The sequence below is a fragment of the Rattus rattus genome, chromosome 1, assembly GCF_011064425.1.
Source record: "Rattus rattus isolate New Zealand chromosome 1, Rrattus_CSIRO_v1, whole genome shotgun sequence".
In the NCBI taxonomy this organism is placed as follows: domain Eukaryota; kingdom Metazoa; phylum Chordata; class Mammalia; order Rodentia; family Muridae; genus Rattus; species Rattus rattus.
This window is the reverse complement of record NC_046154.1, coordinates 168,073,047-168,091,586: the sequence shown is the minus strand read 5'-3', so window position 1 is coordinate 168,091,586 and position 18,540 is coordinate 168,073,047. Positions and strand designations below refer to the sequence as shown.

Below are 18,540 nucleotides of genomic sequence, written 5' to 3'. Positions count from 1 at the left end.
AGCCTTCTATGCGTCTGTGTAAAGGTCTCTCTACTTCCTTTCCAGAGCCTTCCAACCTTGTAACCATTTGATTGTTCATGAGTGCATGAGTGAATATATAATTCAAATCTGTTCAAAGATAGTGCTGTTGAGGCCACTTAGTGAACCTGAAAGAATTATCAAGTTCCTGGCTCTCTTTTCTCCATCTGAGAAACAAGGCTGCTCAGAGAGTAGTAAGAATCTGTGGAGGATATGGAGTCGTCTTTGTGGCTCCTATATTTCGGAGTGACGCTGACTTGCTGTACCCTTTGATCTTGCTTTCCATGTGCCACAGGATCGATAAACAAATAAGCAGGTTCCGGAGATGGTTACCTAAGAAACCAATGAGGCTGGACAAGGAGACACTGCCAGACCTGGAAGAGAATGACTGCTACACTGCCCCTTTCAGCCAGCAAAGGATTCATCAGTGAGTGTTCTGTGGGAAAGCCAGCATCTTACTAAGGATGTAGAGCATGATAGAGCCTTTGCTCTGTGGGAGGGACAATGTAGAGGCCATTCCTCTTGAGCCTTTTGTCCATGCCCCTTCTATATCAACCAACGGGGCCCTGTAACAACAATCCTACCATCTCAGGTGGCTTAAAGGGACCCAATGTTTTTGTTTTCATTTTGTATCTGTGTTTGGTGAATAATCCTTTTCATAGCAATTCGGAGACATAGGGTCTTTCTGTCTCGTGGCTCTGTCAGTTCCCAGTGCTCAGAGACCAGACAGAGGAAGTGGATGACACCCTTCCATGCTGAATAAAGGTTTAGCCTGTTTGCTTGCTTTTTATCACAGTTTGCTGCCAAGTTCTCCTTTCGTTCAGTATTTCACCAAGTTATCTCAGGAAGAGCTATGTTACCTGGCAGCCTACTTGCCAGCTCGTCTATCAGTCTCACAACAGTAATTTGTCACTGTGGACAGGCACACGGGCAGAAAGAAAAAGTTAGCCGAGTTGCTAGTCAGCCTAGAAAGAATTGTAAAGGTGTTCATGAATTTACTCTGAACTTCCTACGATGCTGAGGAACGATGATGAGAGGCAGGGTAGGTGAAGGCAGAGGAAAGCACACCAAAGGCTGTAAACAACAGGGGGTGGGCTCCCAAAGAGAGTATTAGTCAGGTCAGCCCAGCCTACCTTCAGACAGACTCTGCATTTCCTGGCCTTCCCTGTGCCCAATGTAGTGACAGCTTCAGTAAATATGACTTCCCTGGGAGACGGAAAGGGGTAACAGATCTTTTTTAAAAAATGGTTGCCAAATCTGATTTTTTTAAAAAAATGTAAACCAAATGACAGTTGTGCAGAAGGTGCAGGGACTGCATGATGAGTGCGTGTTTAGCAACAGAAAAAAAAAATCAATTGAACTGTGGGAGCAAAGGAGAGAAGGAAAAAGAATGGGGTATAGATAGATGGTCAGCATCAAAATGTGTCTTGCTGGGAAAGATCAATGAGAACAACAGAAGCCCTGGGAAAGCCCGTGAAACAGGCAAGACCTGCATCCCCACAGGTCTGATGTATACCAACCCAGCCTCATTACTTGAACATATAAAACATGAAGCTCATAGCCCCAATAGCCTCCATGGAAATCAGTAACCAAATGGCACTCAATATTAATCCAGAGATCAGGATCCCTGGGTATTTTCTCAAGGAGCTGGAAGCTATTGTGTCTCTGCTTTTAGGTTAAGTCCTGGAAGGTCTTTTTAAGGACTAGTAATTGTTGTTTTAATCCTTCACGAGTAGAGAGTGGTTTACTGTCGCATTTTGCCTTTGTTTCTTAGCTGACTGAAAGCATGCATGGCACAGGGTAGAAGGAGCTCAGAGTTTTTGGATAATGGGTACAGACATGGATAGGTGAGTGAATACATGGATAGATGGGAAGATGGAAGTGGATAAATGGATGGATGGAGTGGATAAGTGTGGATGCATGGATGGATGGATGGATGGATGGATGGATGGATGGATGATGGATGGATGGATGGTTGATTGGTTGGTTGGTTGGTTGGTTGGTTGGTTGGTTGGTTGGTTGGTTGGTTGGTTGGATTGTTGATTGGCTAGCTGGCTGGGTAGTTAGTTATTTAGTTGGGTGACTGGCTGATTGGATAGATGGATGGGTGGATGGGTGGATGGATAGATGGATGGATAGATAGATGGATGGATGATGGATGGATGGATGGATAGATGGATGGATAGATGGATGGATAGGTGGATGGATGGATAGACAGATATATTGATGGAGTAATTAATGAAGTATATGGAATATGGAAGTTTTAGGTAATTTCAAGGGAATGTAAGCTGTGCCACCAAATCTTCTCACCTGCATATTCCTCTTATCTTTGCTGTAGGATAATGCTAGTCACCAAGTCTCTCAAATTTAGAAGCACCTAGATAAAAACCAGTATTACTAGAGATCATGAGTAGGAATAATATCTTAGTAAGTATTTCTAAATATGTAACAATTAAGGTAGGAGAGCATATGGTGGCCGTGGTATTCCACCTCCTCACGTATTTGAGAAGCCTTTGACACATTTGCCAATCAAGTCAGTGGAAAAATATTAGTGCAGCAGTCACTAATTTGATGTCTGCACCTTTCCAGGCATTATCTGAGTATGAACCAAATAACACAAACTTGACTGTAACCTGGTAATATATATACACTATGTGTTAAATAACTGCCACTGACCCATTAAAAGGCGAAGGGCAGTGCTCCAGATTTAGAAAGATGCTGGCAAGTGATGGAAGTTGACTATGAAGAAAATGATTCACATGGATAAAGACTTAGCCAGCAAGGTAGCATAGTCTAAGAAGAAGAGAGGGTCAAGTAGGAAAGAGAAGAGACATTAAACATGATGGGGTCTTTGGGAAGGCACAAGTAAGTTTCTGTAAATATTTATGGGAATATGGTTATAGGGTATACACAGAGGGCCCAGCATTGTTCAAAAGAGGAGAGCAGTCTGCTGAAGATAAGACCTAGAGGAGGACGATTAAAGAAGAAAAGGAGAGGGGCGGCCGACATAAACATGAGGATCAGCGTTCAGGGGAACCAAGAAAACAGAGGCATTTATATCATGCCAGTGGGACATGAAAAATTAAACACAGTTCTGAAGTATTATGGTTGATGAGAATTTCTTTTTGTTTGAAAATCGTTGTGCCATCTGGGTAACATCCCTTGGATTAGTGTGTAAAAGTAAGATGTGAAGAATGTTGGCTGCCAACTTGGAAACAGTTACTGATATAATTAGAAAACAAACTCCCTAAGGATGTTTTGAGGATGATATTAATGGGCTTAATTTAATCAGAAATAGCTGTTTAATGAGTTCTGGGAGCTGTTGCACGGTCCCAGCTTTCCACATGCATAACAAGGGCTCACGTGATGTGTTGACTTGGCAGAACTTTCTCATTGTGTTCATGCTGGAGTGAAATAGAATGGCAGGAACTGTGGATCATGAATGTGATATATAAAGTAGAACTGAGAGTTTCATGACTCATGATCAAAATAGGAAAGTGTCTTAAATATCAAACACCCTTTCAATAATTCCCTCATCTGTCTGCTATACATGTGCTTTAGCCTTGTTGAGCTCTGACCTCCTTAAGTCACCTTGTACTTTTCTACTCCCTCCTACACTTATCCTTCCTTCCACCCGGGGTAACCTTTCCCTTAGACTCCCATCTTTCAGGATCTACCAAAGACATTTCTCCCAGAAAACTTTCCATGGTGCCCAATCTCTACCGTTGATTCTGAGTATGCGCAATCTTCCATATCTTGGTAGAACGTCTTTCTTTTCCTTGGTTAGTATGGTATATTCTCATTGCTTTCTCTCCCAAACTACAAGTCCCACAGTTTTCAAATCCCATAGTAAATGCTTACTGCAATTCGTCCAGTGAGAAAAACAACTGAATATATAAAACTGATAATAGATGGTGCAAGTGAGAAACAGGTACTCTGGAGTCAGCAGACTACACGCTCATCTCAAACCAGGTTCAAGCCCCTTCTCTACATCATTCTCTGGGTCAGCACATGGCCCCTATGCTTATTCAGTTGTTGACAGTCAATATCATATTCACCATAAACTCACATGATATATTGATAAATACATCCAATAGTTCTTTCATAGCTCTTGTGACTTAGCCTGTGGATTGTTTCTAACTATATTCATCCCACTGTAAAGAACAAAATATGCAGAAACAGCTTCTGCTTGCCCACCATCCTCTCCACATCCTCTTGCCCTTTACTCCCCCAAGCTTTGGTAACCACCATTTGACACTCAACTTCCTTTAGATTCTCAGTGTAACGTGATCATGAATTGCTCCAAGTTTCAGAGCTCAGCATCGATGTTGCTTCCTAGAGAAGCCACCCTGAGCCCTTTCCTTTCCGTCAGTCATTCTGAAGATCTATTTGTTCTGTCCTCTTATAGAAACCGATTTTTGAAATGTGAGAGGGAGGGGGGGAGAGAGGGAAGAAAGAAGAGAGGGAGAGAGGTGGGGAGGGAAGATATATGTGGTACCTGTCCATGTGTACATGCACGTGGAGATAAACTCAAGTATGTTACTCAGTTTCCATGTTACTTTTTGAAACCTGGACTAGTCACTGAGAAAATCACCAATTTGTCTGGGCTTGGTTAACCAGCAAGCTCAAGGGATCCACCTGTCTCCATCCTGACCTCCAGACATGGGACTGCAGATACGCAATAACACATCTGGCTTTCTATATGAATACTAGAATCCAAACTTTTGTCTTCATGTCAAACTACAAACACAGTGGCTGAGCCATACCTCCCCCCAGCCCAACAATGTATTTCTTATATAATACTTCACATTTGGAATTCAATCCTTATTTCAGCATTTTCATGATTAATTCCTGTCTCTTCAGGTGAACTGTACACACTCAGGGGACATAGGACATGTCTGATTCTGCTCAGAAGACACTCCAATCTAATACACCACTCAATATATAAATGGGCATTCAATATTTGCTTAGTAAATGAATATATTAAAGAAAAAAGGAAAACATAATAAAGACAACACAGAATACAAAAGACTTACATTTTGAATTGTATTATACAAGAAAAGAATTGAAATTGAAGATCAATTAAAAAAACAATTGGCCGAGCCCTATACTTATACACGTATGTACATTTGGCCTTTGAAAAATGCTTTTCCGCCTTCCTTTCTCCCATCCTTCCTTTCTTTCTTTCTCTTTTGGTGAATACATTCAGAAAACATAACTGACCTTGAGACTATAAAATCCAATCTGAAACATCTCAGCTTCAACATGACTGGGCTATTTTTAACTGTCCAGAAATACACTAAGATATGTAGAGTTTTGTCTAGTTAATCTCACTGTCTAATGTTTTTATAGCCAGTTTCTTTACAGTAAAGTTTTATTTTTAATTTTTCCCTTCTATTGAAAATAGCTTTCTTTTCTCGCATAATCTATCCTAATTACAATTCCCCCTCCCTCAACTCCTCCCGGCTCTTCCCCCACCTTCTCTCCCATCTGGATCTACACCCTTTCTGTCTCTCATTAGAAAACAAACTGGTTTCTAAGAGATAATAATGTAACATAACATATATAATATAATAAAACAAAACATAACACACTGGATAAAACAAACAAACATAAGGGAAGGAGCCCAAGAGAAGGCACAAAACTCACAGACCCAGTTGTTCACACACTCAGGAATCCATAAAACCACTAAACTGGAAGCCATAATATACATGCAGAGGACCTGATACAGACCCATGCATGAGCTCATATGAGCTTTGATCCTGTTGGTTCCAAGGGCCTTGTTTTCCTGGCATCCTCCATTTCCTCTGGCTCTAACACTCCATCTGTCTCCTCTTCTGCAGGATTCCCTGAGCCCCGAGGCAGGAGATTGGATGGAAACATGCTCTTTAGGGCTGAGTGTTCCAGTCTCTCTTACTTTCTACACAACGTCTAGCTGTGGGGCTCTGTATTTATTCCTATCTGCTGCAGGAGGAAGCTTCTCTGGTGATCCCTAAGCAAGGCTCTTATCCATGAGTATAGATGGATGTCACTAGGAGTCATTTTAATGCTACTTTCTGTTTAGGCCAGTAGTGTGGCTTCACCCTAGATCTCTGGTTCTTGGTTACCCAAGCAGTGTTGGGAATGGGTTCTACCTCACGCAGTGGGCCTTAAGTAAAGTCAGATACTGGTCAGTTACTTCTACAGACTTTGCGCCATCACTGTTTTAGCCTAGCTTTCAGGCAGCACACCGCTGTAGGCCAGAGTTTTGTGGCTGGGTTGGTGTTCGCATTTTTCTTTTGGTAGCGTGCAGAACACCTCCACATACCGGAGATGCTAGAACACAGAGGCGAAGGCTGTCTGGAGGTACCAACTGGACTTCTCCCTGTTCAATGAGTTGTCTAAGTGTTGTTTTCAGCAATGGGGCCTCGCTGTCAGTTTATGGAGAGCAGGCTATAGTCTTGCCAACAACCAGGGTTATTTGGGGGTTCCCGTGAGACCCCTTTCAGCCAGTATCTCGATTAGATTGTAACTCAATCCTGGTTATAGATTTGAGGCTCTGTGTCCCCATTATGTGATGATATTTTTTTAAATTACCATCAAAGATGTAATATTTTAGGAAGCTTCTACTGTATTGGGCTTCCATACTACCCTTCAAACGATCCTTAATTTTAGCTGTCTTTCTTGTATTCCTTCCCTTGTCCACCTCTCTCCTCCTCTTGCTCCCCACTTGGTCCACCCATTCTCGGTTGTAGTACCTCTACCCATCCATATTGATTTTGATTCCCCCTTCCTAACAAGATCCTTCGCTGTAGTCCCTTACTCTATTCCTAACCTCTGTGGCTCTATAGATTGTAGGATGGTGTTCATTGACTTAACAGCTAATATCCACGTATAAGCAAATACATAACATCATTGTCTTTCTAGGTCTGGGCTACCTTACTCAGCATGATTTTTTTTTCTAGTTCTATCCACTTAGCTGTAAGTTTCATAATTTCATGTTTTAAGTGGGTAATAGTCCATTGTGTAAATGTACATTTTCTTTATCATTTTTTCTATTGAAGAACATATAGAGTGTTTCTAATCACTAGCCATTATAAGTAGAGCAGCAGCAAACTCGATTGAGAAAGTGTCTCTGTGGAAGTGTGTGAGCGTGAGGAATTATCTACATTGTTTCCAATCACTGACCATTATGAGTAGAGCAGCAGCAAACTTGACCGAGAAAGTGTCTCTGAAGTGTGTGATCATCCTTGGAGTACGCCTAGTAGTGGTATAGCTGGATCTTGAGGTAGATTGACTCCTGTTTTCCTCAGGAACCATGACACCGATTTCCACAATGGCCGTACAAATTTGCAGTCGCACCAGCAGTGAACGAATGTTCTTCTTCTGGCAATCCTCCCCAGCATGAGCTGTCCTCTGTTTTATTGAATTTGGCCCTTCTGATTAGTGTAGGAAGGAATCTCAGAGTAATTTTGATTTACATTTCCCTAACGGCTAACGATGTCAAACATTTCTTTAAATATCTCTCAGATATTTGAGTTTTCTCTATTGAGAATTCTCTGTTTAGATCTATACCCCATGTCAAATCAGGTTCTTTGTTTTCTTAGTATATAGGGTTTTGTTTTTCTAGTTCTTTTTATGTTTTTGGATACTAGCCCTCTAACAGATGTGTAGTTTGTAAAAATTGTTTCCCAGTCCATAGTTGCTACTTTGTCTGAATGATGTCATCCCTTGCTGTGCAAAAAAAGCTTTTCAGTTTCATGAGGTCCCATTTATTAATTATTCTTCTTAGTGCCTAGACTGATGCTTTTCTGTTTGGAAAATCTTACCGTTCCAATGTGTTCAAGGCTGTTCCTCACTTTCTCTTCTGTCAGGTTCAGTGTGTCTGACTCTATGTTAAGGCCTTAGATCCATTAGAGGTGAGTTTTATGCAGGGTGGTAAATATAGACGAATCTGTATTTTAGAATCAGTGAAAGGAAACCACTGGGTAAGCGTCTTCATATGTCTAAAATAACACTTAAGTATTTTACATGGTGTCACCAAAGGTGCACTTACATGTGAAAAAAAAAACCCACCTCTTTTCTATATGCTAGAAATGATCCTAAGTGTTGTGTGTAAATCTCCATGACAACCATTATTGGGCCTCAGATATCACTATCACCATCATACAGGTGAAGAACATAAGCCACAGAGTCACCTCCCTGGGTGCACAGACCAGTGATTTAACGCTGTAGAAGTTTAGTTGTTCACAACACTGGCTAATGTGAATCCTCCTCAGAAAAGAAAGCACAGTATGCCTGCTCCAGGTAGCTATTCAGATACTTAGACTCATGTCTACTATTTTTTCCATTCCATAGACCCCTTATAGATAAGAGAGAAATGGATAATTTCTTAGGAAGTTCCTGTCTTCACAGGCCACCCTTACATGCTGTCTGGAGCAGTTTACCCACATCGCGGGGCCAAAGCTCTCTTGTGTACTTGTTCTTAACTCAGGAAATGCTGGGAAGCTAGCTTGCCTGGCTGGGTAAGAGATAAAAATTAAACAGGCTTATTAAAGGACTAGGTAATGATGGAGAAGAAATTCTAGTCCAGATAGGGAGGCACCCCCCTCCTTTATTGTGGAGAGCCACCTTGTACCTTGAAAATAGTTAGCAAGATCCTAACCTCCAGCCAAAAGATAGACACTAGTCATGTCTCTTGCCTACCTTATGATGATCAAAACTCTCTCCACACCTTGTTAAGTTTTCCTTCGGTGGTGATGGGAGAGCAGCACAAAACTGGACTCCTCTGCACTGCCTTGACAATCACTGTCCATCTGTCTTTCTTGCTAGACAGGTCTGATAAATTGAACTCCATGGTAATCTGGTATCTGTAGTAGACAAGTCCATTTAAGCGTTAATTTATTCCTCTTCACCTCCTTCCTGGGGATGTTGCTCTGCTTAAGTATCCCGCTGCCCTTTATTCTTAAAATGGCATTAGCAGAAACATCCCTGAGACAATTGCTTTGTAAGGTTAATACCTATAATAAAGATTTTCTACGGATGCTAGATATGAAAAAGAGATGGGGGAGAGTCATGTTACTTTTTATAATGCATATGCAACGAGCTTTTCAGGAAGTGGATCTATTTTTGAATTGCCTTTTAAAAAGTATACTAGGTACAGATAGGAATATTTTCCCGTTTTTCTTTCTGTTTACCAACACCAGCATTGGTTTATTTCTTTAGTTAGTACCCTCTTAGAGCTAGGGACAATCAGGTAAAAATTACAAAACCAGTATAACACACAAGACAGCCATCTCTGCAAAGAATGATCCTCCGCATAAGTTGTTGGATAGCCATGTTGAACTGTCACCTTCAAAGACTACAGGGATATTGTTTCTTATTTCAAGTGACTAGATCAGTGGTCATTTGGTATATCCACCATAGGAAAGTCCAATATAGGAACAAGAGGACAGGACTGGGCCAGAGAGCCTAGCTTCAGGATCTAATCTCTGGAATCAGCAGTATTTGAGTAAGTCTTCAGGAATTCTTTACCTCCATTTTCTCCTGCTTTAAAATGTGGGTAATGATCATAGGGTATCACTGGGATAAAATCAAAGTATGTCAGAAGACTCCGAAGCAGATCTATTTCTCAGCCTTTTCTGACTTTTAAAGGACGCTGTATTCCTAATTTATGCCCCTCCCCCCCAAGCATTCCATCATTCTGACCTTGATTCTGTTATCACATCTTCTTCTCTGGTATTTGTCCTCCTTTTCCATTTCTAGGTATTCTTGTGATTACCTTAGGTCCACCTGGAAATTTCAGAAAAATACCCTTGTCTTAGTCTGCTTTATATTGTAGTGACAAGATAACTGAGCTGGGAACTGCATGAAGAAAACATATTCATTAGCTCACAGTTCTAAAAATCCAAGACCATGGCCCTGGCATTGGCTTCCAGTCAAGGGTATCTTAGCTAACAGAGTAATATCTAGACACATAGTAGTAGAGAAAGCTCAAGTTAATGGACAGAGGACAGGTTTGATCTTTTGTAACAACCTACTCTTATGAGAACCATTCCCAGTCAAGACCTCCTCTAAAAGGTTCAGACACTTTTGAATATCATGGCATTGGTTCTCAAACCTCATTTAAACCATAGCATTCTCAGTCTTCAAGTCAGTCAATGAACAGCCTCAATTCTACCTGCAACGTAATTCTTCTTCGCCATTCAGAGTGATGCTTTGACAAATTCTAGAGATCGGGATGCAGACATACATATTTGGAGTGCCACTGTCCAGCCTTGCATAGCCATGTATATTTGCCACTCCACAGAATTCCAAGGTTTAGGGATAGAGGTCAAGCTTGGCAGCAGCAGGGAGACCCATAGGCCCGGGTATGTTGAGGATGCTTGAGAGACTTTCTGACTTGAACTGGAATAGAATCACTTTGTCCTCGCTCTTCCAGATATGTTCATATGTATTAGTACTACATTCTGAGTTGTCTCTTAAATCTTCACAGCATAGATATCTGAATATATTGATTGCTAGAGCAGATACTTTCTGCTGTAATTTTCCTTTCAGGGCATTTGGAGTTTTTCTGTTCTTTTCATCGATCTGAAGTCTTAGGAGAATCCTTTAGGCAATGAGATACAAGATTGATTTCAGCAGGATTAATGTTCTTTTGCTACCCCAGTGACACAGAGCAGTCTCAGGACACTTGTTTTATTGCAGTTCCTTGCTGGCATTAGGATGCTCGATGTACATGCTACTGAGGTTGCTCTGCAGAGGCACGGGGAATGTAGTTGTGTTCTTGCAAGTTTTAAGCTGAGATGACAGTGAAACAAGCCGTAAAGCCTAAGGCTTGTGCTTCTGAAAGTCATGTGGTTCCTTTCAAGTGGGGCCTGATGGCATAAAACTTAAGTTTTAGGATCAAAGATGTCACCTAATCATATAGGAAAGGAAAAGCTTTGAGTTTCTGGAATTTCTGAAGATAGGTGAATTATCTTAGTATTTGAGAAACCATCTGTTTTTGTGTTTTATGAGTCTATTTTTCTAACATAATATTTTTGTTGATTCCTTGAGCATTTCACACCATACGCCTCAATCACATTTACCTCTGAGTCCTTCCCTGTCCAGCCCCCGGCCTTTGTCTCTCACCCACACAAATCAAAAAAGAAAAAAAAATCACTGTGTGTTATCTACAAACTCACTGGAGTGTATGGTAAAACTCTTACTGGCTCTTAAGTGCTCCTCAAATAGAGTTGGGTCCTTACCCTGCTGTACCCCTGCTGGAAAGCATTTATTGTGAACAGCAATACTTCAGTGTCCTAACACGGTTTTTAAGAGTCCTTTCCAATGGCTTCCTGTTTAGGCTGTTACTATGCAAGAAGCTGAGTTAGAATGAGGGATTGTCATGAAAGTCCTCCATTCCTTCTCTCCCATTCCCCCTTTCTTCTATTCGTACCTGCTGTATCACATACACAAAAATAGCAACAAAAACATGTTACTTCCAAATGTTTTATAAAAGATCGTTTCTCACCACACGGAAGCCCTTGATCCACGCTCCTGTAGATCATGAAGAGCAAACAATCTGTTTTGGCAGGGGTATCGATAACTGCAGAAACACAGTTGAGGAAGAGGTGTTAAATACAGAAATATTGCAGATAGTGATCACTTAAATGACCAGTGACCCGGAACTTCAGTTTAGAAATGCCTTTATGCCTAGGGGAAAACCTTGGTTTTCATCTCCCCACTTCCTTACCCTGAACACTATACATAAGCCACCAGTTTTGTTTCCCACTCAAGAGTAAAGATATCACCACTGCAAGTTGTCTGGATTTTATGCTATCACCCTCCATAGTGATCACCATCATCAGTGAACCCTTCTGACCTTTCCTTCTCATTCTGACCTCACTGCTATCACCATCTTGGAAATGGCCACAAACTCTTACACAGTTAGGATGTCTTGTAAAAGTATCTTTTGTTCGTATGATGCAATTGTCATCTCGGAGACTTACAGACTCTGTCAGCTCACTTAGGCCTAGTCCTCGAAGCTTCCAACCTTCATGCAATCTTCATGCATTCTAATCTTCATGCAATTCTGGGCCTAGAATGCTTTTTCAACCTTTGAGACCTACTGTTGAGTAAGCCTACTCTTTCTAGCTCTTTCTAAACTCTGGATAGCTGATCAACTCAGGTCTCCTAACTTAGAACTTCTCTCTGTGCTGACTAATTCAAACTGGCTTGTTTCAGCTTCTGACTGAATTGCTCTACATGGCTTCATACTGACTCTGGCAATCTGTTCTAATCTTCTAGCTCCTTCTCATTCTCTGACTCATTCTGCCTTCACCTGTGTCTAGTTTGTTCTCTCTCTGCAACCTTTCTCTGTAGAACTGTCTTAGGAAAACTGCTCTTTCTCATTTTCTCTCTCTGAACTTCTCTCTCCTGAGTAGCCTCTCTTTTCTCTCTGTTCTCATGAGAGTAGGGCATAAATATTCTGTCAAATCTTCCTCTGATTCATCACTTTGTCTGCCCATCAATTAGACATCACTTTTAAACATGAGTGCTTCTTTCTACAAACTAACTTTATCTTCATTGTTTAGGATTAAAGGTGTGTAGTAAAGGTGTGTGTGTATCCTAGTAGCCACGTTGTTAGACTGAAAGCCCTGTATAATGTCTTATCTCTCTTGCTCTCTTGTTTTTCCTCACTGACACATCTGCCTACTATGTTCATATCACAGATCATTGCAAGACAGCGGCCTCTGGTGCATTCAAGACCTTTGCATATTTAGGAGACACCCTCCTTGCTGCTAGATTCTCAGATCAGTATGGGCAGGATTTCAATACCCATCCCTGGTCCCTTTTGGCCATATACTCCCTTACCAAGTACTAAGTGCTACCCCTGAAAAAGCATCGCTTTCTTGTTTAACACCTTTCAATGTCTTTTCTGGGACATCAGAATGAAGCTCAAACTTCTTAACATGACGTAGAAAATTGATTTTTCAGTGTCTTGCCCTCTTCCCTCAGCTTTCAGGGGTATATACCTTTATAATACAGACAGAGAAGTTTTCTAAGTATTCACTGGATATTGATCCTTCCTGTAAGGTACTACTATCTCCTTTCTCTCTGATGGAATCTTTTCTCTTCAGCAAGGACTTCAGGGGTCATCTTCATGAAATGTCTTATGTCTCATACACGTGATATTAGCCTTCTGAGCTCATTGGTGTTTTTAAATGATGGTTATGAAGCTGATTATATTGGACCACAATTATTTGTGTCTGTGTCTAGATAGTGGAAAAAGTATAATGCAGCATCAGAGTAATTACAGAAGAGTTCCAGTGTTTTATCTGCATTTCTCAAAAGATATAAAGGACAACCTTGGAAGAATAGTCATCCTTCCAAGGCAGATATTTTTATTTTTAAATATTTTATTTAATTTTTATTTTTAAAAATTTGACCTTTTATTATATAAAAATCTTACAAAGTCTTGATGCAAGTAACAGTTTAGCACAGAGCATCTGACCTGCCAGATTCATATTGTCCTTTCTGTGTACTACCCATCTGAGACAGAAAGCACCCTCTGCCCAGAGGCTGTGTGAAATGCATTCAAAATGTTCTACTGCTTTTCTTAAGAACCATTTATAATCCCTTTCCCTCTTTCATGCCCTTTCTTCCTTGGGCATGCCTTTTCCTTAGCTCTAACACAAATATTCTCTTCTATGCCAACCTTCATCAGCTGTCCTTCTCCCTTTACTGTTCCTCCCAACCCACAAGTCTCATTCGTTTTTCTCCTTCTTCACCTTATGGATTGATATGGCTTTTCCACCAGAGGGGAAAATCCATCTATTTTAGGCTGTAATGCATAGGAATATCTTCTCTGGGTTAAAGGTTGACTCAGTCAGGTTTCACTAGGTTCTGTTGCAGTAAATGACAAGGCTCTAATCTCAGTGGGCTCTCCAAATGATTGTTTCTTCCTCTCATAACATGTTAGCTGAGACTCAGGTGAGGTTTGCTTCAAATGTCATTTTTATTACAATGCCTGAGTGAAGAAGCCATCTGCACCTCAGTCACGCATTTTCATGGCAAAGAAGGATTTCATGGCAAACCACCTAAATGTCTGCCCCTAGTGTGTCACGTATCACTTCAACTCATGCTCCACATGCCAAAACTAGTGTTATGGCCAAGGATGGTGTGAATGAGGTGAGGAATCACACTCTCCCTCTAGGAAAGAGGGTTACAAGTCACATGACATGTGATTGTCACGAGAAAAAGCATACACTGGGGATTGAAATAGTCATAGAACACCCCAAGTTAATTACTGCTGCCTTGTCACACTTATATAATGCCTTAGTCTGTGACCTCTTCTAGGGTTCAGATGATGTTGTATATAATTTTTTTCTCTGTTTTTAAACTAGTGTATTTTTAGGAAAACGAAGCTTCAGCAGAAGGGAGAAAACCTCTCTAAGGTAGAAATTAGACCTTGGATTAGGATATTCCAGACTTCAACTTTAGGAATGACTTGTCCTGCTGGTCCCAACCTATAATTCCAGGACTTGGAAAAAAGAGTGAGATAAGAGGAGTGGTGTGAATTTGAGGTCAGCCTGGACACAGGAGGAGACGCTGTCTCCAGAGGCAACTAGACAAATAGACAAACAATAACCAAATCCAGCAACCGCCTTTAGACTGTGTCTGTGTTCAATTAGATTAGCAAGAAAGATGGGTGAGGTAGACGCTGCTCCCGTGGTTTCCTATTTAGAAGTGAAAGAGAAAGCAACATCTGTCTCTTGAGAATTTCTTCTCATACTTCTACTCAGGCAGAGGACGCATGGTGGGTCACGAGATGTTAATGCCGGGAGGTGAGCAGCTTCAGGGTCACAAAAGAAACACCGAGGCCACATGAATAATAATGGTCAGAATTGAAGCCGCAACTGACCCTAAGGCTCATGGGATTAAAAAAGAGACTGAATGATAAGGACCAGGCAGGTAGGAGGAAGATGAGCCCCACAATTCTGAGGAAAAGCTATCCTGCCCATTCCAGCATGCAGGAGGCACAGAGAAGGGAGTCTAGTTTGAGAAATGCTTGCCTTTGAAAGTTGGAATCGGGATTAGCTTTTCGAAGTTGAAGGATATTGTTGCGAGGGCAGCATCAACAGGAATGGGTAGGCCAATGAGCAGCAGTACCTGCGTTGTTCTCTTACAGTCTCCACTTAGTGCCTGCACTCGAAAAGCAAAGCACAGCCAAGCTCCGGGGTTCCCAACCTGGTAACACAGAAAAGAGAAACTGAAGAGAAGTCTCAGGGGTACCTTAATAACAGAGCATTCTCTAATGCATGCAGTGTTGTAGTCGAGACTTTCATTGTTTGGGGTAAAGCCATCCTCAGTCAAAATAAAAGTCTCTATTGTAAACATAAAATTCTTTTTTTTTTTTTTTTTTTTTTTTTTTTTTGTAGGTCAAAGTTTTTTTGTTTTTTTTTTTTTTTATTATTAACTTGAGTATTTCTTATATACATTTGAAAGTGTTATTCCCTTTCCGGTTTCGGCAAACATCTCCTCCCCCTCCCCTTCCTTATGGGTGTTCCTCCCAACCCCTCCCCCATTGCTGCCCTCTCCCCAACAGTCTAGTTCACTAGGGGTTCAGTCTTAGCAGGACCCAGGGCTTCCCCTTCCACTGGTGCTCTTACTAGGATATTCATTGCAACCTACGAGGTCAGAGTCCAGGGTCAGTCCATGTATAGTCTTTGGGTAGTGGCTTAGTCCCTGGAAGCTCTGGTTGGTTGGCATTGCTGTACATATGGGGTCTTGAGCTCCTTCAAGCTCTTCCAGTTCTTTCTCTGATTCCTTCAACAGGGGTCCTGTTCTCAGTTCAGTGGTTTCCTGCTGGCATACGCCTCTGTATTTGCTGTATTCTGGCTGTGTCTCTCAGGAGCAATCTGCATTCACATTTTGATCATCCGTCTTGAGTTTCATTTGTTCTAGGCATCTAGGGTAATTCAAGCATTTGGGCTAATAGCCACTTATCAATGAGTACATACCATGTATGTCTTTCTGTGATTGGGTTAGCTCACTCAGGATGATAGTTTCCAGTTCCAACCATTTGCCTACGAATTTCACAAAGTCATTGTTTTTGATGGCTGAGTAATATTCCATTGTGTAGATGTACCACATTTTCTGTATCCATTCCTCTGTTGAAGGGCATCTGGGTTCTTTCCAGCTTCTGGCTATTATGAATAAGGCTGCGATGAACATAGTGGAGCACGTGTCTTTTTTATATGTTGGGGCATCTTTTTGGGTATATGCCCAAGAGAGGTATAGCTGGATCCTCAGGCAGTTCAATGTCCAATTTTCTGAGGAACCTCCAGACTGATTTCCAGAATGGTTGTAGCAGTCTGCAACCCCACCAACAATGGAGGAGTGTTCCCCTTTCTCCACATCCTCGCCAGCATTTGCTGTCACCTGAGTTTTTGATCTTAGCCATTCTCACTGGTGTGAGGTGAAATCTCAGGGTTGTTTTGATTTGCATTTCCCTTATGACTAACGATGTTGAACATTTCTTTAGGTGTTTCTCAGCCATTCGGCATTCCTCAGCTGTGAATTCTCTGTTTAGCTCTGAACCCCATTTTTTAATAGGGTTATTTGTCTCCCTGCTGTCTAACTTCTTCAGTTCTTTGTATATTTTGGATATAAGCCCTCTATCTGTTGTAGGATTGGTAAAGATCTTTTCCCAATCTGTTGGTTGCCGTTTTGTCCTAACCACAGTGTCCTTTGCCTTACAGAAGCTTTGCAGTTTTATGAGATCCCATTTGTCGATTCTTGATCTTATAGCATAAGCCATGGGTGTTTTGTTCAGGAAATTTTTTCCAGTGCCCATGTGCTCCAAATGCTTCCTAGTTTTCTTCTATTAGTTTGAGTGTATCTGGTTTGATGTGGAGGTCCTTGATCCACTTGGACTTAAGCTTTGTACAGGGTGATAAGCATGGATCGATCTGCATTCTTCTACATGTTGACCTCCAGTTGAACCAGCACCATTTGCTGAAAATGCTATCTTTTTCCATTGGATGGTTTTGGCTCCTTTGTCAAAAATCAAGTGCCCATAGGTGTGTGGGTTCATTTCTGGGTCTTCAATTCTATTCCATTGGTCTATCTGTCTGTCTCTGTACCAATACCATGCAGTTTTTATCACTATTGCTCTGTAATACTGCTTGAGATCTGGGATAGTGATTCCCCCTGAAGTCCTTTTATTGTTGAGGATAGTTTTAGCTATCCTGGGTTTTTTGTTATTCCAGATGAATTTGCAGATTGTTCTGTCTAACTCTTTGAAGAATTGGATTGGTATTTTGATGGGGATTGCATTGAATCTGTAGATCGCTTTTGGTAGAATGGCCATTTTTACTATATTAATCCTGCCAATCCATGAGCATGGGAGATCTTTCCATCTTCTGAGATCTTCTTCAATTTCTTTCTTCAGAGTCTTGAAGTTCCTATTGTACAGATCTTTCCCTTGCTTGGTTAAAGTCACACCGGTACTTTAAATTATTTGGATCTATTATGAAGGTGTCATTTCCTAATTTCTTTCTCGGCCTGTTTCTCTTTTGTGTAGAGGAAGGCTACTGATTTATTTGAGTTAATTTTATACCCAGCCACTTTGCTGAAGTTGTCTATCAGCTTTAGTAGTTCTCTGGTGGAACTTTTGGGATCACTTAAATATACTATCATATCATCTGCAATTAGTGATATTTTGACTTCTTCTTTTCCGATCTGTATCCCCTTGATCTCCTTTTGTTGTCTGATTGCTCTGGCTAGAACTTCAAGAACTATATTGAATAAGTAGGGAGAGAGTGGGCAGCCTTGTCTAGTCCCTGATTTTAGTGGGATTGCTTCAAGTTTCTCTCCATTTAGTTTAATGTTAGCAACTGGTTTGCTGTATATGGCTTTTTACTAAAACATAAAATTCTTAATTCAACTATTTATGCACCATCATAGATAATTTTTAAAAACTTTAGTGGGAGGAAGAGCTAATTTTCGCTATGCCTAGAATAGCTGGAGACTGCCATGAAAACAGCAGACGCAGGAAAGGTGGAAACAGAGTGATCAGGGAGAAAATAAATGTCACCAAACTCCGAATGTCACAGGCACTTGGCAGAGTTGCTATGGCTTTTGCTACTCCCGGCAATACAAAGGGTTAGACAGATCTATCCCTTCGTCATCTCTTGGGACGACTGAGCTTCAGCAAAGGAAAACAAAACTAAGACCCACAGTCAAGATTGGACAGAGATGGTAGCGTGTCACTGACTAATAAATTATGCCCTGACAATTGCATAGAGAATTTGAGTAGCACAGTGCTATTGACTGAGTGTCAGTAGCAGTCTAATTAGCAGAAGACAGAGGGCCAGAATTATTTATATTTTTCTGGTCTAAGGATTAAATAGGAAACTGCCTTTTGTTTCCAAACTTATTCTACAGATTTCTCAAGATGGTCTCTTTTTTATTTTCAATTTGGATTTTCTTTTAAATACTGACTAAAACTAACGTCTCATAAACTTGAACAAAGCAACTTCTCACTGGGCATAT

General features: G+C 41.0%; 1 protein-coding gene across 4 annotated transcripts in view; it reads left to right on the top strand.

Annotated features, from left to right (window-relative positions):
- Ano4 (anoctamin 4) overlaps nt 1-18,540 on the top strand; it is a 398,260-nt gene that overhangs the window by 289,867 nt on the left and 89,853 nt on the right. For 3 of the 4 annotated variants that reach the window (XM_032911022.1, XM_032911017.1, XM_032911037.1), the window contains one exon: nt 314-445. The exons of the other annotated variant lie outside the window; for it this stretch is intronic. In XM_032911022.1, coding sequence (XP_032766913.1) covers nt 314-445 — 132 coding nt within the window. The remainder of the gene's footprint in view (nt 1-313; nt 446-18,540) is intronic. 4 annotated transcript variants of the gene reach the window in all.